This window comes from Pempheris klunzingeri, chromosome 13, assembly GCF_042242105.1.
Source record: "Pempheris klunzingeri isolate RE-2024b chromosome 13, fPemKlu1.hap1, whole genome shotgun sequence".
Lineage (NCBI taxonomy): Eukaryota > Metazoa > Chordata > Actinopteri > Acropomatiformes > Pempheridae > Pempheris > Pempheris klunzingeri.
The window spans coordinates 12,302,382-12,324,545 of NC_092024.1; the positions used below are offsets into that span (position 1 = coordinate 12,302,382).

General features: G+C 41.6%; 1 protein-coding gene across 1 annotated transcript; it reads left to right on the top strand.

Moving 5' to 3' along the window:
• Window positions 1–72: 72 nt before the first annotated feature.
• On the top strand, window positions 73–21,206 carry prkcha (protein kinase C, eta, a). The gene is made up of 14 exons (XM_070841855.1): window positions 73–641; window positions 4,557–4,620; window positions 6,539–6,692; window positions 6,784–6,818; window positions 6,905–6,987; window positions 7,566–7,695; window positions 7,789–7,922; window positions 8,030–8,161; window positions 8,411–8,584; window positions 10,868–11,022; window positions 16,688–16,826; window positions 17,428–17,616; window positions 20,035–20,181; window positions 20,363–21,206. The coding sequence occupies exons 1-14, from the start codon at window positions 291–293 to the stop codon at window positions 20,510–20,512; spliced, it is 2,037 nt and encodes a 678-aa protein (XP_070697956.1). The 5' UTR covers window positions 73–290; the 3' UTR covers window positions 20,513–21,206.
• The last annotated feature ends 958 nt before the right edge of the window (window positions 21,207–22,164 follow it).

A 22,164-nucleotide genomic window follows, 5' to 3' on the forward strand; every position in this document is an offset into this window, starting at 1 on the left:
TGCGGAACTCGTGCCTCGACCCCGGCGCGCGCGCGCGTGTGTGTTGTCTTCCTGCTTACTGAAACTCAAAGAAGCAGGTTCACACCGAGACAGCGCAGTAACTGTCTGCACCGTGTGGTCAGCACCTGCAAAAGTTAGTTAGTTAGGATGAAGTTGAGTTCACACCAAGTTAGAGCATAAATATACAAGTATGAATTTTTTACGGCACAGTTCTTAGTCAGCTTGAGTGTGTTTTTATATCTGTAGTTTTATTTGTGTCGCTTCTTGAGTGTTTTTTTTTTGGAGTAAAAATGAAGTTTAACGGGTACCTGAAGCTGCGGATCGGGGAGGCGGTGGACCTGAAGCCGACAACCTTCTCCCTCCGCCACGCTGTCATCTTCAACAAAGCCTCCCCGGCCCTGGACCCCTACATGGTGGTGAAGGTGGATGACTTTAAGATCGGACAAACTCACACCAAACAGAAAACCAACACGCCGACGTTCAACGAGGAGTTCTGCCTGAACGTGAGCGACGGGAAGCAGATCGAGCTGGCAGTTTTCCACGACATCCCGATAGGATATGATGACTTTGTGGCCAACTGCATCATCAAGTTTGAGGACCTCATCAAGACCTCCAACACAGGAGAGACTTTCGAGGGATGGGTGAGTACAAAGTTAAAGACAAACAAGCGCGTTTCCAGTCCTCATAAACATGGCCGGATTAACCTCTCAGGGTCCCCTGGGGCACCACTTCACTGTTGGGTCCCAGCTGACCCATCCCCACCCCACCACTCACAGACACTGGTAATGTGCATGGTTAGAATCAGCTTATCATTATCTGAATGTGCCATCACATGCATTAAACTTCAAGAGTAAAGTACATCTGAAAACAACTTCTCAGGTGTGTGTTTCTGGAAATTGTTGATAATTAAGTGGTCATTTCATAAGATCCTTTAACTAAGGAGATGATTGCAGCTGCTATTGCAATAGCAATAGACTGACAACAGTGTGCTATGTGTCTGGACCTAAAGATTCAATCAGCATCAATCCCTAGTATACATACTCATGACATAGCATTGATCAATCAATATATCAATCAATATACTTTATTAATCCCCAAGGGGAAATTCCATTTTTACAGTGGGGGGGAAAGTGGGGAGGAAAACAGGAGGAGAGAGAGGGGGAGGAGAAAAAAAACATGCGACACCAGATATTATTATTCATATTTGGAGTAACATCCAGTACTTATAGGTGAGAACAATACCTGGCCCCAAGTTTACTTAGGCCTGCTAATTAGATTGAATACAGCTTTACTGAGGAGTACATCCTATGCTCTTAAACCAGAGCCTTTGCTTGAGGTGTTGTTTTTTCAAAGAGCCAAAGGGTTCACTCAAAAGTAGGGATTATGTTTTTTTTATGTCTTTTATGGTTTTCACAGTCTACTGTGATATTTTTTATTATATCTTTCTTTCTGGTTCTTTTCTCATACCAGGACATGTTGTCTCAAACTCCATCCACGACAAAACTTATACTATTTTATTTTTGAAAGAATGCTGCAAATCAGATAAACGCCATGCTAAATGCAGCTCATACAGATGGCTTCAGATTAGGAAAGTCAACAGAAAGAGTCTGGAACATCGCAGGTACTCCTCTCTACACATAAGTATTGTGTTTCCATGAGAGCTTTGACACATGCTGATCAGTAATCCGGTTCAGAACACAAAACATGCCATTAAGCCTGGCGCAGTAGTCACTACACATGTCTTTGACTGTTTTTCTGTCTGAAAACATCAACACTACCTCGTCTGCCCTGAGATCACTTGCTCTCTGACAGGAGATCTAACCAGCCCGTTAAAGCACAGGCTAACCAAAGAATACCACCCTCATGTATTCACATGTCCAAGTCAGACTGTGATCGTTAGCAAATATGGTCTGAAACTGCACATGCCACTGCCATGGCGAGGTGTTAATTCCGCTCACAGGATGCACAAACAAACTTGCACTGCCCTGAGCCTGCACAGCATTTGACCTGCCCATACAAACAAATGTATGATGATAAAACCTCCAACCTCCCATAAGCAGCCAGGGTGCAGCGTTAATAATACCTGCTTGATCTAAAAGTCATAAAAGTCTTTTTAAACTTTAGCGCTTCAACTCTTCCACTGCACACATGGCAAATCAGGGAGAAACTGGACCACACTGAAGCTCAGATTAAATGTCTTATGTATGGAATTGCTTCAGTCTCGCTTTCTTCCAGACACAAACAAAAAAAAAACAGCTGTGCCTTCCCAGTGGAGTTTCCCTCTTCTGACTTACTTTCATCCCTCTAGGACTGTTGGTGAATGTAACTTGAACCTGTCCAGGCCTGGAGCAGGCTGAGGTGGTATCAACTATGTACCACAACACTCTGACCACATGCACAATTCTCTCTTCAGCCCATTCAGTTTTTGTCAATTAAGCGCATTTTTGTAACAAAGTGTCCTGTGAAATCATTTTACGAAGTTGGAGTTTGACAATACAGTACGGTGTGGAAGAGTCTCAGAGTAGCATGGCTTGATGTTTGAAAAGTGGAGCATTTACGTTTCACTTTAATAAATACATCTTAAAGAAATGCACTTAATTAGAAAGTGTATGAGATGTAGAGAGTAGGTAATAACGTATGTTTGGATGGAGCAGGGTGATCGATTGATAAGAAAATTGTTTAAAAAATAACATTTCAGACGGTTTTGCACACATCTAGAATAAGTAATTTGTTAGTGCATTTGACTTTCTCACTTCAAGACACAAGCTTGAGGTTGTTATCTGCTACATCTGAGCTGTGAATGTTTTTTTTGTTCTCTGTTGCACATTTGAAGGTGTTGGGCTGGTTTGTTTCGCATGTGAGGCAGCAAAGGCTCTGACACAAGCCTCCACTCGCCCACAGTGCTGTTTATCACGGCGTTCCCACCATCTGATCGGTGCTCAAGGGCTCCCTGTTAAAATATTCGTTCTCCTTTGGCTCTGATGCAGGTGCTCTGCTTCAGTACATTCACCCCCGGCCAGTTTGATGCGCTTAATCCTCACAAAACACTGCAAGTCTTTACTGTTTTAATGGCTTATACACTAAACCCCACTTTACCTTAGTTACTTAACTCCTTCTTTTAACTTTAGTGAAGTTACTGTTGGGACTGACATCATGGCATCATTCACCATATGACATTTAGACACATGAGGCCAGTTTCCTTTGCCTCCCACCCACTGACACATCATTGTGACATCTATACTCACTTATTTTAACTCTTTAATTTCACCACAACTTTGCTATAATTACCAATGATTTATCTGTGTTGGGTAATTTCTCAGGGTTTTAAGCGATTATCTCTGAGGAGTGCTGAAACTGAAAGTGGGTTAAATATGGCCCCTCGACATTTTCCAGCAAAGGGTACTTTGTGCTTGAGTGAAACGGGCCCCATCCCCGTGTGTAAAAAAAAAAAAAAGAAAGAAATGAACTTCCCCCTCTGTGATACAGCAATAAATGTTCTGCTTTTAAAATACACCATCATCCACACCTGTAGTATTTTAGAAAGTGAAAAGTCAAGCCAAAGCCAACAGCCAACATGAGGCTTGTGATCATCTTGTCTTTTCAGCACAACATTCCCTCTTTGTGTTTATTCGCTGGGTTGCAGCAGATGGATGGAAACACAAAGAGAGAATCTGACTAAAACCAATAACTCTGTGCTTGTACAAATGGATGTGAATAATGTTTTAAGACAGACTTGAACTTCATCAGACATCTTTTGTACAGCGTAGCTTCATCAGGCGAGGAAGCAATTTTAGAAATGCACTGCAGCTTGTTTGCTCTTTACCACACCATGAGCCAGAGTAAGCAAGGGTGAAAATGCAGAAGCTAAAACGCACACAAGGGAAGTCTTCATTGTGGACAAGTCAAACTTGCTGTCTAGATCTAGACACAGGATATGGGCAGGTAACTGAAAACAAAAGTGGAGATGTCTGAGACGAAGTGAAATGATCTCTTTCTCGAAATGAACGTTTTACACTAAATGCTCCTGCTGAGTGGTCGCAACCGACACCTAATGTGTCAAGGTTTTGTGTGCAGACAGCGTTTTCCAGACGTGGTAGCTTGGACCATAAATAGATCCTCATTTAAGCATAGCGTGATCGAAGTTTCCATTTGGTGGTTGCTGCAGGAAGTATCTGGTTCTGTCTGCCCTGACCCTCTTCTGTATGTACTTTTTTTTTTAATACGTATTCGGACATTTGTCATCATTCTCAGCTGAGCATCATGTCACCAAAACCTCTGCAACCAGCCCAACCTGCCAGACTTGCTTTGTCGTCTGTCTGTCTGTGTCCAAATTCCTCCAACATTATGTACATGCTGAAGAATGCAAAAATATGCAGTTACATACTGTAGCTGAGAGGCTGATGCTTGAATGCCACATATCATAAACGTGTAACATATTTCATATAATAAGTTGGCCTTGTGTAAATTCGGTGGATCTTAATCTGTCCGTACTGTTTCTCATTAGCTTTTTGTGTATGTAGGAATATAATTATGTGTTTGTGTTTGTGTGTCTGCAGATGGACTTGGAGCCAGAGGGCAAGGTGTACGTCCATATTGCGCTCACTGGATCCTTCACTGATGGTAGGGCGACTACTGCACATTGAAATGCAGCGTGTTGCTCTCTCCTGTTTTTCCTTTTCACACATCACTGTGAAACACTGCCTACTGTTTTGAATAATTGTTATCTGTTAGCCCCATTTAATACCCAGAATGCATCTGAGTAATGACAGAGGCTCTGAGAAGAGAGGAGGAGTGCATGCATGTTTGTGTGTGACTCGAGTAGGTTGGTATGTACCAGATATGTTGATTTGCTTTCCTTAGACGTCAACACTGAGGACATCTAAAGCACAGACATGTATGTGGTCTTTTAACCGATGAGTTGTAGCCGTTTAGATAAGACGAGCGAAAGTGACCTTGCAGGTCTCTTAAAGAAGAAGTCTGATCAGGTGGGGACTGAGTTCCCTTTTTTTTTAAACTGCTGCCGTCATGCCTCATTACCTGCCGAACTTCATGAAACACTAACATTTTATTTACTTTACTTTACAAATGCAGGACATGCTGAAGTTGAGTTGATGGAAACTATTAGGACATCTTCACAGCTTCACTACTGTCTTTTTTTGATATTTATTTTATTTATTTTTTTATGATCAGAGTATTTTACGTTGGACATGATTGTTCTGTGTTTATTTACTACTGCATGCCCCATTATTCTCTGATCAATTAATTTAATTGATATACAGCTCAAAGAAACAGGGTTTTTAGTGCTTTCCCCCCTGATGTTTAATTTCACCAGTATTTTCTGACCCCTTAAAAGCATTTTGCCAAAATGCTTTCGCACTCCTCTCTGAAATTGCCTCGTTTTTACTCCTTTGTTTTCTAGCAAAGCACTACACTGTCACAAAACTAATAGCAAACAGCACAATTTACTCGCCAAACTTTGGAGATAACCTCAGCTTTTTATATGGATATTTTCATAGTGTACATACTGTATCAGTCATTTGATTTGAAAGGTGACTATTGCTGAAATAGAGGAGAAGTGGAAAATTTTCACATTATCTGTGTGTTGGTCAACCTCAGTGTGGGTGCAAACAGCACTGAGAAATGAGTCAGCTGCCAAATATAAAGAAATTACAAGCGATTGCCAGTGAATGCACCATCCTGTCAACGAAAGGGCATGTTTGTCTGGTTGAAATTACTAATAAGATATTTATAAGAATCATCATATTCAAATTAATGTTTTTGTGCAATGAGCTGCTTCTTTGCTATGTCTTACATAGCTCATAGCTCTCAAAACTGAAATGACTTAGTGTTAGTTTACATTAAAACGATACCATTTCCACTAAAGGTTAATAAAAAATGTAAACGTATTGACAGTTTACAGAGGAAAACAAAGTAGTTGTGTATATGCTAAAAGTCTGTTACACAAACAGGCCTCTATTTTTGCACTTCCACCACAGTTGTATCTGCAGAGGGGTATAGAGGGGGCTCAGCAGTTTCCGTAATGCATGTGTGGTTTTCACCTCACAAACAGCCCCAGTACACTTACATAGGCATAGAGCTAAGCCATGCAGATGTAGACAGAGCTAAAAAGATATACACACAAATTTACACAATATAATGTCTAAAGACAGAGTATTCATCCTTTTTTCCTTTTTTTATCCCTGTTTTTTATTCCATCTGTCTTCTGTCACATCATTCCACTTTCTGTCTGTCTTATATGTCAAGCGATGGCAATGAATAGGCTCAAGTCTCAAACTTAGTTGCGACATAAAAATGTATGTTGTGCACCTTGTTTGATGCCATTTATCAGGCATACATTTGGAAAATTTGCTTGTTCCAGCCCCTAAAATATGAAGATTTTCTGCTTTTCGATGTTTTATTTCATTCCATATTTAGTCCCTCTCAGACTCAGACTTTGTCTGTCTGCTGTTCAGGGAGCACACCTTTTTTGCAGTCCTGTGGTCTTAACACAGACTTTTGCTCTAATTTCCTCTGGCAGATGACGCCATAGTGCAAGAGAGAACCTACAAGCAATTTACAAGGAAGCGGCAGAGGGCCGTGAGACGGAGGATCCACCAGGTCAATGGACACAAGTTCATGTCCACTTTCCTCCGCCAACCCACCTTCTGTTTTCACTGCAAAGAGTTCATCTGGTGAGAAAGTCGAGCAAGAACCGCTGCTGCCCGCATGTATCTGCATGAACAGTAAACTGAGTCCTGATGGTGTCTCTGTCTCTCTTTATAGGGGTGTTTTTGGAAAGCAGGGTTACCAGTGCCAAGGTGAGCAGACCTTTATTGTGTCTCTCTGCCTTTTGACGCATTCACACATGAGGTACGAGTTTAACTTTGATCTGTTGTGTCCTCAGTGTGTACCTGCGTGGTTCACAAACGATGCCACCAGCAGGTTGTCACTGTGTGCCCACGCATGAAGAAGCCAGCAAAAGAACAGGTGAGAACAGTTTGACTATCAGCTACGACACAACAATGCTCTTCAAGGAGGATTTCTTGCCTCAAGTAAACAGTGTGTCAGAGCCTTTCAGGCACTCAAACATGTTCTTGCTGTTATTGTTTTTTTTTAATACAGGATGTGCAGAAGTTAGCAGACACACTCCCACACACACACACACCCCTCTGATTAACACCTGCAGTGATCAGCAGACTGTACAGGTTCCTGTTTCTGTGTTGAGCTGGCCACTGGGCCAGAACACTACTATACTCCTCTAAAGTTTTCCACTCATGCTCATTTCACATGTTTCTATGAATACATTTCTGCTCGTTTTAGCGTTTGAACATGCCATTTCTGCTCTGTGTTAATATATTTAGCTGAGCGTTACAAGTTTCTCTTCCTTTCCAGAGAGATGCAAATGCAGCAGTTAACATAAACAAGGTCTCACTATGACAATACTAGGAACTGAACAGTTTCACAATACAATCTATGTGGCAATTCAAAGTTATTAGATACACATGTGGTAGAGAATACTAGTGCAATACATAGTGATTAGTTTAAAGTTTGTCTTCTCCCTGCAGCCCACAAACCAAGGCTTCAGTATCAACATCCCTCACAAGTTCAACCTCCACAACTACAAGTCGCCCACCTTCTGTGACCACTGTGGCTCACTGCTGTGGGGGATCGTCAGGCAGGGGCTGCACTGTGACAGTAAGGCACATGTCAGCATTTGTGTCTCAAAATCAGGATCTGAAATGCCCTACTTTGTCTGAGTGTTCCTGTCCGTGTGGTTTCTCTCTTCAGTCTGTAAAATGAACGTTCACATCCGCTGCAGAGGCAACGTCGCTCCTAGCTGTGGGGTCAACAGTGTGGAGCTGGCCAACAAGCTTGCAGAGATCGGTCTGCAGGCTGGAGGACTCTCGAAACGCAACTCAGTGGTACAAAGGCTGAGTTTTCCAGAATAAGTCAAATGAGTGTTAATCTTACTTAAATGTGGCATTAATCAGTCTGAAGTGTGTTTGTTTTTGTTTTTTTGCACTGACAGGCCAAAAGTGCCAGTCAGATGAGAGCGTCCTCTGAAAGGAGGGAGAGTACAGAAAGTCAGCCACAGACCCCTCGGCTGGGCATCTCAGACTTCACGTTCCTTCAAGTCCTCGGCAAGGGCAGCTTTGGCAAGGTGGGAATGACCAGATTGGATAGTGAAAGGTGCTCTGTTTAATGAAATGATGAGTTAGTTGAAGAGTGAGGAAGATGGTAGAATATGAATATATCTATTGTACACTGGAATGTAATATGAAGCGTAAATGCTCCAGTACCAGAATAAATTTACTCCAATAAACCTCATCTGTTCTGACAGAATTTATGCTGATTTGGGAAAAACCTGTGTTTACTCATCTATCACACTCTGTGTATGTCGTATCTACAGGTGATGCTGGCGAGACTGGAAGACAAAGATCAGGTTTTCGCCGTCAAGGTGCTGAAGAAGGACATCATTTTGCAGGATGATGATGTGGAATGTACCATGACGGAAAAGAGGGTGCTGTCACTGGCTTGCTGTCACCCCTACCTCACACAGCTGTACTGCTGCTTCCAGACACCGGTCAGTACAGACACACATGCACTTCACAACAATTAAGTAGGTGTTTATTGAGCATTTTAGAAAATTGGTAATGATCCAAAGTTTTTTAATCTCAGACCAAATACTTCCTCCCTTGCCTTCCTGAAGAACAAGATCCGTTTGTGACGTAATTCATTACTTTCTTAAGACAAGGCTGCATCTTTGTTGTAATATAAAGTGTTAACTTGCACACAAGCACCATGCAAAGATCATTTAAAAACATTACACTCTTATATGCCAGTTTATGTTACTTTTCAGTATACAACTGATACCACTTGTCTTCTTTTTTGGTATCATAACAATATAAAAAAACACTATGTAGTAATAAATTACAATTCCCTCTTACGTTTTGCATAGATGCCTTTATGTGACATTTTGTCCATTTATACAGCCTTGCCTACTAATGAATTCATATAAGTACTTAATCTGGACATTGTTTTTGACTACATACTAATTGTAAGCAGGTATTGAGTATCCAGTCTGTTGACAATGGGAAAGCTCGAAAATTAATACTGAAAAAAAGTTACTCTTTTTATAAATCCACTGCTGTTTATGTAAACTAATGCCCCACAATACACTGCACAAAGGGAATAGAGGAGCTACCCACTGTTGCAGAAAATGACAAAATAGCAGATAGAGAGGCCAGACCACGCCAGAAAACCTAACAAATAAACATCACATCTTTAGAAAACATTTAGCTTCCTCTGTGTTTAGTAGCAGCATTCCAGAGTTGCAGCTCTCAGTACAAAATAGCAATACTAGGTATACTAACCACAAAAACGGTACAGTTAGACATGCTGTAGCCCGTACTGATAGTATGAAGTGTGGACGTTGGACACAGCATTGTAATGTGGGAATCAGTCAGCAGGTGGCAGCAGTTTCCCAGTGACTGAGACTCGGCTAGCAGAGCTGCTCATCCTGGCACAGACAGGAAAATCCTAATCTGCTTTGTTGTTTGAACCGCCACTGACCTACTTCACCTTGGATGAAAATAGAGCATCACGATGTGAAGAATTGACTCAGTGACACTGCTCCCTCCACCCATTCAGACCCACACACAACAACAGAATAGCTTTTGTTCCACCACGCCACCTGATTGTCACTTTCTTTCCGGTATCTCGTCACCCACCTCCTGATTTACATTTCTACAAATGAACACCTCAAATTTATTAATTAAGTTATGATAACATTACTATTTTTGTAGAAATATTACATGTGGACTTTTTCAAGAGTAATTTTGGCTCTGTTTTGAGCTTTTCTCCGGTGTGATTTTTGAAAATTGATTTTTGAGTGGGAGAGGAGATGAGTAGAGGGAAACGTGATGAGATAAAGTGGTCAAATATTTTTTCTTTAACCAAATGATGTGTCTGAAGAAAATTGTCAATTTATCATCAGCTGCTCATTTTGACCATTAAACAGCAAGTCTAAACTTGCACCACCAGAGGTCTAGCTCATCAGCTTCACAGACATTTAGAAGAATAAATACGATAACTAAGCTTTGGAAAACCCAGAGGCAGCCATTTATTGTCTGGAATTTAAAAATGCCATCCCAGGGAATGACATCTGTGGTTATTTTCATGTTCACGTAGAAGAAAAATTCTCTTTGTGGAATTTAATTTAAGCAAAACAGTGAGATAAAATGGTAATTTGTACCCTTGATCTTAATTATTACCGTGAATGTCATTTTAAGATGCTATAACTCAAGAAGACTCAATAGAACTGAACAACCCAGAAGCTGTTTTAGTGTGAATTTAATGATTCCCACAGCTTTCCATCTCGACCCCACACAGAGCACCATGTGCTTTGCCTGTGTAGTCACATTATTATAATTAAACATTATACATGTAATCTCAAAGTAAATATCAAACCACCCACAGAGTGGGTTTAACAGATGCTGTGGCTGAAGGTCCCGAATCTCTTCAGGAAGGCTTTTGTGGACAGATCTATACATCACATTGTCCTGCAGTGTGTGTGTGTGTGTGTTTTTTTCCCGTCATTTTCTAGATCACATCGACCCATCGCCTGTAATGAGAAAGAAAGATTTATGGGTTTGATCAGTATGTTTTTTGCCCCGGTGACTTTCAGCTGCATAGGAATTAATTTAACGGTCATGTGAAATTTATTAGAAACAGACATGTATCATCCTTGAAGCAATCTCAGCACGTCCATGGTCATGGCCTCTTGGACTGTTCAATAACACAGGAGCTTCTGTGAAGCCGCTGTGGTTTGTGCACATATGTAAATGTCATCTCTTTGCTTTCCCAGGACCGTCTCTTCTTTGTGATGGAGTTTGTGAATGGTGGAGATCTTATGTTCCACATCCAGAAGTCCAGGAAGTTTGAAGAGCCCAGAGCGTGTTTCTACACAGCAGAGATCACCTCCGCTCTTATGTTCCTGCACAGCAAAGGCATCATCTACAGGTCTGAATCAGGGAACACAAATAACAAACTCACTGTGTCAAATAGAGTAGAACTATTCCAGAGCTCCAGAGCTTAAACTAATGCTTAATTGCAGTAAGAATAGCATTTTAAAGAATTTGATATTATCATTGAGATGTCAGATTCTTCACACTGCAAAGATCCTTCACATCTTGTCTCAAAATATTGAGCTTGTCTCCAGAAATTTCGTGAAACTGAAGTTGAAATATGTGGAATTTTATCACCATATATAGTTAAATTGTTTTCTTGTTTTAAGAAAAATAAGTTTTGGTGGCTAAATATCTTGCTTGGTAAAGGAGAACAACGCATATTTAACAGATTAATTTCAGTTTATTTGTTGTGGGGAAAACTTCATATCCTGTTTAAAAAAAAAAAACAGCAATATATTGTCATGCTTTATCAAATCTTAGAGGATAATATATTATCAGTCTATCAGTCTATATCAGTTTATATATCAGTTTAGGTTTGAAGACTACAAAGTTTGAACAGAAAACCAGTGTGCATATGTCTGTGAAGATTCTCAGTCATCCAGGTCATAGTTATTCTTTAAGAGTTGAGCAAAAGTCAGCTGGACTTGTTAAATGTACTTGAAGACGTTTCGCCTCCCATCCAAGAGGCTTCTTCAGTTCTAACTGAGTGATAGGGAGGTCAGGCATATAAACACTGTTAGGGTTGTTAGGCCCTGGGTGGGTCCTATGTGGGTCGTTACCCAGTCATCATGTAAGACATTAAGTTGCATGAATCATGGTGTGAATGGGTGTTGAGTCACCCCCGTGTAACAATGGTTCGTTAACACACCGGGCTATCCCAGTAAGGAATAATGTGTGCATATATAAGAGAGGAACAGTCTCAGGAAAGAAAAAACTAAATTTTAGGGTTGTGGACCCATGCTTGGGACTAAAATTCAGGATCCTGTGTCTTGGCTTCTGTTGCATCCTTGTCAACCATTTGTTTAATTGTTTTTTGCTAATCATATAACCACACAGAAGTGAAATACAAAATCTGGGGTACTCCGTTAAGATAGATGTGTTAACCTCCACCAGCCATTAAGATCCAGCCATTATTACCTCACTCACCATTTCAACTGAAATATCAGTGGTTTTTTAATCCACCAAACGTATACTGAGTTTGCCCTTGTGCGTTCATCCCGGCATCCTCTCAAACTATTGAAGTTATCTCCTAATGAAGATGAAATTCTCCAAGCAGCTCTTTTTAAACTCATTGTTACCTTTATTTCCCTTGAGTCCATGGTCATGTCCATACTCTACAATACTGTGATTATTATTATTATTATTATTATTATTACAGTATTCCAACATCAGATATTCAAGTCAATTCTTAAAGACCTTTTTAGGATGCTGTACTGGCTGGGAGCAATGTGTGGCAGGGCGGTGGGCTCTGTGCCAGTGCATGATGATAAGGAAGGGTGCATCATGTGAGCTAAAGTTATATTTAGTGGTCCTTGTGTTCTGTGTCAGCCTGCACCACAAAGCATGGCTGTTAGCTTAAGAGGCCACACGCACTTTGCATGCTATAACTAAAATAACAAGCCAAATAGCAGCTTGCACATCAGGCCAGCGTATGGAGAGCAGAGCTCGTGTCGCCTGCTTAAAATAAAATTGTAGCCTCAGTCACCGTGTTGTGTAACATGCATGTCTTCTCATGACTGGATTAGTTATCTCTGTGTGGCTCTTTTAGCTTGAGGTTGTGCTTTGAAGCTTCCCAGTTGATGCCACAGTGTGTCTGTGTCACTGTCCAACTCAAAAAGAAGTTAAAAAGCATCTTGTTGTGATAAAAGGTTACTGACATATGAAGACATCCTCTCAAACTGTCTGAACCTAATCTGTCTGATTTTAAGAATTGTTTAGTGAGGAGAGCTAATTAAAAGTGTAAGTGAACGCACTAGCATGAACAGCCAGTCAATGCCATGCAATCTGGTACAAATCCCTGTGATGCTGCCTTTGTGAAGCTTGTAAAGTTATGCAGGGACTGTGCCAGAGAGGTGTTTTGTTGTGGTGTCTAATTTTTATCCCCACCACCACCAAACCATGTTAGGAGGGATTTTCAAATCCAATAACTTAATCCCCAAATCTAATTTTTTAGGAGCACTTTACTTCATCCTGTTTAAATTGTGACTAGTATCTCAGGGGTATAACCTTATGTTTACATGTATTTGTATAGATTTCAGAAGGCCGTGGCAGTTTGTCCAGATGCACTCTTACACTCAGACACTGAGATGTCTTGTTCTGACTGTGGTCAGTGCGTCACAGCGTTTGTCAGCATTTCCTCTCCTCTTCTTTGGAAATTTTCATTTTAACGCAACTCTGTTTCTTACCCAGTTAGTTGTCCTTGGAGTGAGCTAAAGTTCAGCACCTTTATGTTGTCAATGTCCCAGTTGTTAATGAGGAAGCCAAACTGCCACACCTCCCATGGAAAGAGGTTCAAAGTCATAGTCAGTCTTGTCTTTCCAGTGTGGTGTGTTGGGTGGATGAAGCAGTACAGGTGCAGAAGGTTATTTGCACGCTGGTGTGTGGTCCTGTGTCGCTCAGTGATGAGGACATGGTGGTAGAACGGCCTGGGTTAGGGATTAATTTCACGCTGGACACATGTATACTAAAGTGTATAGCACTGGTGCTTTGGAGCATAAAACCGTTTATGAAATAGCAGAAGTGGCCATATAACAGGATTAAAAAATCACAGTACCCCACTTAAACATGAATACATTCACTGGAGTCCATTTCACTGTCTTATTATAATAATAATAATACATTTTATTTATAGGCGCCTTTCAAGGCACTCAAGGACACCGTACAACACACAGTTATAGACAGTTAAAAGTTACCGGCGAGCAGCGGCAGCAAGTCGCGCCAGCGTTCACTCGACCGGAAGTGACCGGAATTATTCCAGTTGTATTAAGCCCTTACATGCTCTAAACTGTGTGCTGTACAGCTGACTGGTCATGACGTGTAAACGTCAGCTCTCCTTAGGGCCTGTTTGTTAGACTGTGAGGGGCAGTCAACATACGGTAAAGAAGAGCAAACCAGATTAATCCAACCAAATCAGTGTTGTTTGAACAGCAGTCTGCCTGTCCTTTTTACATTCAGAATTTCTGTGTGTGTTTTCTTGGTTGAGGAAATCATTCAGGATCCATTAAGACTTTTTTTGTCCTAGAAAAAAAAAACAGGAAATAAAGAAATCAGCTATTTCTTAAACTTGTGTACTTCTCCCAAATGTTGATTCAGCATCAGCCTGTGCTTTTAGACAGTATCTTCTGTCCAACTTCAGTCAATCTCTGTGAAATGACCTTGGTCTGAAGGTGGGTCACCTGATCACAGATTAGAGCTCAACTCCAGAGCCCCCTCAGCAGCTTTAATCTCTGTCAGAGGACAAAGCACCAGCTGACATGAACACGGAGGTTGTGGTGGCATCCACATGCACAGTCAGCACTGGGGCCGATGCTTCTTCTCATATTACAATACATTTAATTTTCTTTTATATGTTGTTTCTGTGGAGACTAAGGTGTTTTAATATTATCTATAGTGAGTCATTTTAATGCCAACATTCAACATTCATCAATTTCACAACACAGAACACCATGAAATAGTTTTCAGTCTATTAACCTTTGTAATAAACAAAGTGTGTGATGGAATAACATAAAACTAGAAAGCGAGGAATTGATTCCATTCATCTCTACTACAGGCCCTTTGATGATACTTTGATTTTTATTTGATAGTAGAAAAGCTTAAGTTTTGCCTCTTCTGGAAGCAGAATAAATATTGACATCAAGACACTTTTTCCCTCTGGCCAGCCGAAGCGTTCATCTGAACATGTCAGACTTTTCCAGGCTGCCATTTAATGGTCAGGGAGTTGACTGACTGCGTCTCCTGCTGCCACAGAAGCTTCACTGTCCTCAGAAGACCTTTTCTTTTTGCCTTGCCACAAAGTTTTACCTCCGTCAGATATAAATACACCAACAGGGTGCAGCTGGAGACGCTGCACAAACTTGACATTTTAGCAGCTGTTGACTTGAGACAATTGGAGTTTGGCAGCTGATTAACTTGCAGGCTTTGCTTTTTTTTGCATTTACAGTGGGGCAAAAAAGTATTTAGTCAGCCACCAATTGTGCAAGTTCTCCCACTTAAAAAGATGAGAGAGGCCTGTAATTTTCATCATAGGTACACTTCAACTATGAGAGACAGAATGGGGGGAAAGAATCCAGGAAATCACATTGTAGGATTTTTAATGAACTAATTGGTAAATTCCTCGGTAAAATAAGTATTTGGTCACCTACAAACAAGCAAGATTTCTGGCTCTCACAGACCTCTAACTTCTTCTTTAAGAGGCTCATCGGTCCTCCACTCGTTACCTGTATTAATGGCACCTGTTTGAACTCGTTATCAGTATAAAAGACACCTGTCCACAACCTCAAACAGTCACACTCCAGCTTGGGGTGAAGAAATCAATTGTGGGAGCAATTATTACAAAATGGAAGACATACAAGACCACTGATAATCTCCCTCGATCTGGGGCTCCACGCAAGATCTCACCCCGTGGGGTCAAAATGATCACAAGAACGGTGAGCAAAAATCCCAGAACCACACGGGGGGACCTAGTGAATGACCTGCAGAGAGCTGGGACCAAAGTAACAAAGGCTACCATCAGTAACACACTACGCCGCCAGGGACTCAAATCCTGCAGTGCCAGACGTGTCCCCCTGCTTAAGCCAGTACATGTCCAGGCCCGTCTGAAGTTTGCTAGAGAGCATTTGGATGATTCAGAAGAGGATTGGGAGAATGTCATATGGTCAGATGAAACCAAAATAGAACTTTTTGGTAAAAACTCAACTTGTCGTGTTTGGAGGAGAAAGAATGCTGAGTTGCATCCAAAGAACACCATACCTACTGTGAAGCATGGGGGTGGAAACATCATGCTTTGGGGCTGTTTTTCTGTAAAGGGACCAGGACGACTGATCCGTGTAAAGGAAAGAATGAATGGGGCCATGTATCATGAGATTTTGAGTGAAAACCTCCTTCCATCAGCAAGGGCATTGAAGATGAAACGTGGCTGAGTCTTTCAGCATGACAATGATCCCAAACACACCGCCCGGGCAACGAAGGAGTGGCTTCGTAAGAAGCATTTCAAGGTCCTGGAGTGGCCTAGCCAGTCTCCAGATCTCAACCCCATAGAAAATCTTTGGAGGGAGTTGAAAGTCCGTGTTGCCCAGCGACAGCCCCAAAACATCACTGCTCTAGAGGAGATCTGCATGGAGGAATGGGCCAAAATACCAGCAACAGTGTGTGAAAACCTTGTGAAGACTTACAGAAAACGTTTGACCTCTGTCATTGCCAACAAAGGGTATATAACAAAGTATTGAGATGAACTTTTGTTATTGACCAAATACTTATTTTCCACCATAATTTGCAAATAAATTCTTTAAAATCCTACAATGTGATTTTCTGGATTTTTTTTTTTTCTCATTTTGTCTCTCATAGTTGAGGTATACCTATGATGAAAATGACAGGCCTCTCATCTTTTTAAGTGGGAGAACTTGCACAATTGGTGGCTGACTAAATACTTTTTTGCCCCACTGTATGTCTAAAGCAATGCCCTACGACAAATATCTCATGTTCTGCTTCTTGCCTTTCAGGGATTTAAAACTGGACAACGTTCTTCTTGACAAAGACGGTCACTGTAAGCTGGCAGACTTTGGCATGTGCAAAGAGGGCATATTTGAAGGTGTGACCACAAGAACTTTCTGTGGGACCCCGGATTACATCGCCCCCGAGGTCAGTAACCGTAACTTTATACACATACAGTGTTAGTCCCTAATAATGACTCTTCATCCACCACACATGCGATACAGGATGTTTTCAGAAATGTTGGTGATGTTTTTATATATTTTAGTTTTTAATATTAACATGTTACAGCAAATAATAAATTCCACATTTAGCTCCCTGCAGCTCAGGTCTTCTGAGTTCACATGATGCAGTTCCCAGTTCCATCCCCTCTCCCATCACACCACCTCACTAAAAACAAACATTGCGGTCAGTGCCCGTCACTCCTAACTCCCTCCTGACTGGATGGCAGCATACCTGTGAGGTCAGCTTGTCGACTTGACAGGCCCAGATCGACTCATCAGAATGTGCCTTCACAGACGTGCTCAGTTTTCATAATGAGGGATTAAGTTGGTCTGTGTGCTCATGTTTTAGAGATTTTTCTCTGACCAAGGCTGTGTGTCTGGATGTATGAAAGGCCTCTTTGCTGTCCTTAACACTTGCTCCTCAGTGCAGCCTCCCTGGCAGCACACTAATCCAACACATCTACTCTCTCATAGTCTCTGTGCTGGGTTGGTTAACTTTAATGGCATGCTGTGACATGTTTCCACAGATCCTGCAGGAGATGCTGTATGGGCCCTCTGTCGATTGGTGGGCTCTCGGGGTACTACTGTATGAGATGCTCTCAGGACATGCCCCCTTTGAGGCAGAGAATGAAGATGACCTCTTTGAATCCATCCTCAATGAAGAGATCATTTATGCGTCTTGGCTCAGCACAGACGCAGTGAATATACTCAAAGCTGTGAGTCTGTGTCTTTTACTTTTGCATTCTCAGTAAGAGGTCCATCAACTGTAAAATGCCTCAAAGTTGCATGATGGATGAAGCTGGATGAAAACCAGGTCTTGCTGTGGTCTTTGTCATTTTGGCAGATGTTTAGCATCCTCAGATTTCCTCTGCCTGACTTTTTTTTCACATCATACAATCGCAGGAAATGTCTTTGAAGCTTTTTATAAACTGAACTAAGGATTGAGGAAATCAATTCCTTACTGGATATGTGACCAGACAAAAAACAATAAGTTGTGTGTACATTTTCTAAACGGCTAATTCCCTGCTTTCCTGGACAAGGTAACATGAGCCGTGGTGTGGTATATCAAGATATCAAAGTTGTATGTCTGTGAGGGTTTGTTATTTGTTGTCCTTCAGGCTGACTGACGCTCTCTGACCACAAAGTGACTGGCAGCCCTGTGGAGCTCTGCCAGCCAGCTGTTTGGCCCGGGTCTCTTACATAACTATATTAAGGCATGGTCCACTGCCCAGCCACAGCACACAAGCTATAAATACAGCAATGCCTCCTCCCTCCATTCCTCCCCTTCTTTGCACCCTGTTCTCCTCCTCGTATCCTTGTTCTTATTCCAGCATGCTTGAGGAAGCACCAGACCAATCTGCCCTGGTGATTTGTGTCACTGCTGCCGGTGTCACGTGTTATGTAAAGATGCATGTCAGTGTGAGTGGATTTGAATGTTGCTGCACTATTTATATTGAAGGTTGATCCATGCAATCTCCTTGTTCCTGTGAGCAACTTCATAGCGTTCAGTTGTCAGGGTTAGTGGTTGGTTTGTTGTTATAAGATGCTCTATTAATAGGTGGACATTGATAATCAAATGAAGCAATTATTTAGGGCTGAAACAGATAATTTTCATTGTTGATTTTAAGTCAATTAATCATTTATTCTATTATTTACCAGAAAACAGTATAAAAAGCCCATTACCATTTCTCAGGCCCCATGATGACACTCTCAAATTGCCTTGTTTGTCCAACCAACACAAATATTTGATATTTTTGCTTCATAGATGACCAAAATGATTAATCAGAATCAATCAGAAATGCTGTCACTAATCGAATAATTGACTAAACGTTTCAGCGCTTGTATTCATTTCTAATTTCTTTGTATCTTTCCACTGCTGTAGTGGAGAAGTGACTTCTTGATGCAGTAATGCTGACATGGCAGCTCTGGGGCAGAGGATGGCATAGCTGACGTGTAGCCACGGAAAGATGGCATCAATTTGAGTGGAATAGCTTACGTTTTGTGGTCCGTAAGCTCCTGAACTGATTAACCCCAGCTGGTCACATTTCTTGTGCTGATGTGTCTTTTAAATATGTTTTAGCCCGTTAGCTACTAGTTGGGTCATCAAAATCCTGCTCGCAGCTGCAAATCCCTCCATTACACAGCATGAACGTTGAACAGTCATGTGTCTTTTCCCTCCTTGAAAAAGATGCCTTAACACAACATTAGTCTATGTTATTTTGATTAATTATGGTATTTGTGCATCAACTGAGGGGAAAAAAGCGCCTAGAAGCTGGTTGATAAATCACCAAACTGTTGTATGCTTCTGAAAATGAAACAAACAGCATGTGAAGCATGTGTGTTTAGGACTAAACTATGCAAGACCAACAGAGACTGTTTAAGTTCAAGCCCTCCTCCTAATCTTCCTCTTCTTAGTCCAAACATCTCTCTAGTCTTTCTCTCTCTCCCTCTGTTTTGCTGTGGTATGTGTTGCTGTTTAGGCCTCTAAAAGTTTTTGTCCAGTGAATTTTGGTTAATATGGACACGGTCACCGTGGAGACAGAGGCTCATTAGTTTGTTGTGGCTTAGTCTGAATGTCACCGCCAGCCCTAAGGTGTGCTCAGGCTCCCCTGCCAAGACAGAGCTGTCCAAAACACATTTGCTGTTTTCATTTTCTCCCAGAGGCAAGTTACAGCAAACAAAACAAACTGAATTTTGAGAATGTCCTGTTTGGGTGTTTGCCTCTGGCCTCAGCTTCATTTCTACTTTGGAACAACAGGTGATTCTGTTGTTTATTGTGCACAACATCAGCTGAATAACCGAGCTGAAGTCTCTCTCCAACTGGAGCATTGTGGGAGGCACCAGACACGATCTACGGCATGAGGCGGCGGTTGACTAGATGTCACCTTGGCTCGAGTCCAGTTTGGCATTACTCCCAGAAAGATCTAGTCTGATCTAGTTGACATGCGTCACACTTCCTCATTCATAAAGAAATAATCTGCTGAAACACTGGTTCCACAGTGTTTGATCCTTCTTTGTAGTTCTTGCTCTTGTGTGTTATCTTACATTTACTTTATTGATAATTCACAGATTTTTGTAATTCCTCATTTAGTCTTTAAGTGTCCGTGAATTCACCTGTCTCTTATTTTTCGCAGTTCTTGACCAAAAACCCGGCCCGACGTTTGGGCTGTGTGGCCTCAGAGGGTGGAGAAAGCGCTGTAACCAGCCACGCCTTCTTCGCTGGCATTGACTGGGAGAAACTAAATCGTAGAGAAATGGAGCCACCCTTCAAGCCCAGGATCGTAAGTCACATGACTTTACTGATGGCATGATAGGGTGGGTGTGTGTGTGTATAAATGATAAGGAAGACACTCAGCAGACATTACGTAATGTTTGACTTTGCCTTACCTTGTGGCTCTGACTTTACTTTTCCTAAAATGTTGTTGCTAATCAATAGTTATATATAATATTATTCCTCTGCAGAAAACACCAGAGGACGTCAACAACTTCGACCCAGATTTTACTCAGGAAGAGCCCACGCTCACGCCCATCGATGACCCTCTGATCCCCTCCATCAATCAGGAGGAGTTCCGCAACTTCTCCTTCACTTCGCCGGAACTGCTGGAGAGCTAAGAGTCTCCTCACTGATCCACCAATCACCTGAACTTGTCTCACTCTTCAGACACTTCCCCAATGGCACATACAGTTTGAACCTGTCACATTCCCCAGAGACATGAGGGTGCTAAGTACCAAGGAGTCAGCCAAACACATGCTCGACAAGAACTGTGGCACCTGATGAACTCTTAAGCACTTCTGTAATTCCCGAAAAAATTGCGTGTGATCAGCTTTTGAAATGACATTCAGTTTTTACAATGTTGTGGCTTGATTTATACACATTCATGCAAGTGCCTGTGTGGAAATGGTGTAAATGCCATATTGATGTGTTTTTTGACAGCAGATGTACAACGTCAAAATTTTATTGTACATTTAATCTCTTGTACATGGGTGAGTTCGCCTCCAGGTACTTCAAATGAAAAAGCACTTTTTGAAGCATAACTGCAAGGTTTGTGTTTCATTTTAGCTCTAGCAGTGTCCAAAGAAGGAACCAGCCTTCCAGAGATTCCCAGAAAAGTTGAGCTGCCAGTTGAAATCCTGGAAGGATTGAGTGAGCAGACGAAATAGTTTCTCAATGATGTGACCCTACTGTGGAAGAAAAACATTTACAAGCAGACCCACAAACATTGGCTTAATAAGAGTTGAATCTCTCCACTTTCAAAATAAAAGGATAGAACTTAAATGACACTTGAAAAACAGCAGTATATTGTGCTCAACATGATCTAAAAAATTTAAACAAATCACCCCTTTTAATCTAACTAAACACTCACAGCTTGAAGCCTGTTTTAAGTTTCAGATAATAGGTGATTTGTACACTTGGCATAGACTTGGTCACAATGACTTGGACACAATTGACTGTAATTTGATCAGACAAACATGTTGAGGATGATGCAAGATTTCATCTGGGGTGAAAGCACTGTGGTGATTCAGGCTGACTGTAAAGCATGCAGAATTTTGGCGATTTCATCACACACCCTGGCTGAGAGAAGAGTGCTAGTATGGTGTTGCCAGAATGAAAGTTTTCACAAGAGTAACAGTTATCACTGAGACTGCTGCCCTCTCCTTACACACACACACACACACACACACACACACTCTTACCCTCAGTAATCACAGGGCCTTTTAACCCTTTAGTACCGTAGGCAGACTGTCAGGGTAATGGGACCTTTTCCAACATGCAAATCGAAAGTTATTGAATATTGATATTGAACACTTAAACCACCCTCTCTGTGAGAACATAAAATAGAACCTAGGAAGAGGTAGATAGACAGAGAGAGCAAGCTTTAACCCTGCAGTACAGTAGCATTGGCCTTTAGTAGTTCCTCTTGTCATCACAAGCCAGTAGAGAATAAACAGGAAACCACACAGCGTCATTACTGTCGCCCTTCATTCAAACAGGAAGAGCGATGCTTTTGTGACACTTTTAAGAAGCATGAATAAGAATAAGAATGACTTTATTTATCCTGGAGGAAATTGTTGTGTGCAGTGCAGTGTGTGCTGTTGATTATAGAAATTGAAACTCATAAAGCAAAACAACAGAAGGAAAAATAGAAAGTTATGAGGAATCTCGTGTGCCCTATGCTGAACCCGGCCAGACACAAACAGCCCAGACCTCGCAGAGCGGAGATAGGTTCTTCCTGTTCGTTTTAGGGAGGAAGCCCACAGCCACC

Coding starts and splice junctions, on each gene's coding strand:
- prkcha (XM_070841855.1), top strand. CDS start 291: ATGAAGTTTAACGGGTACCTGAAGCTGCGGATCGGGGAGGCGGTGGAC. Junction 6,988..7,565: donor AGAAGCCAGCAAAAGAACAG/GTGAGAACAGTT, acceptor TTCTCCCTGCAG/CCCACAAACCAAGGCTTCAG. Junction 20,182..20,362: donor CACCCTTCAAGCCCAGGATC/GTAAGTCACATG, acceptor ATTCCTCTGCAG/AAAACACCAGAGGACGTCAA.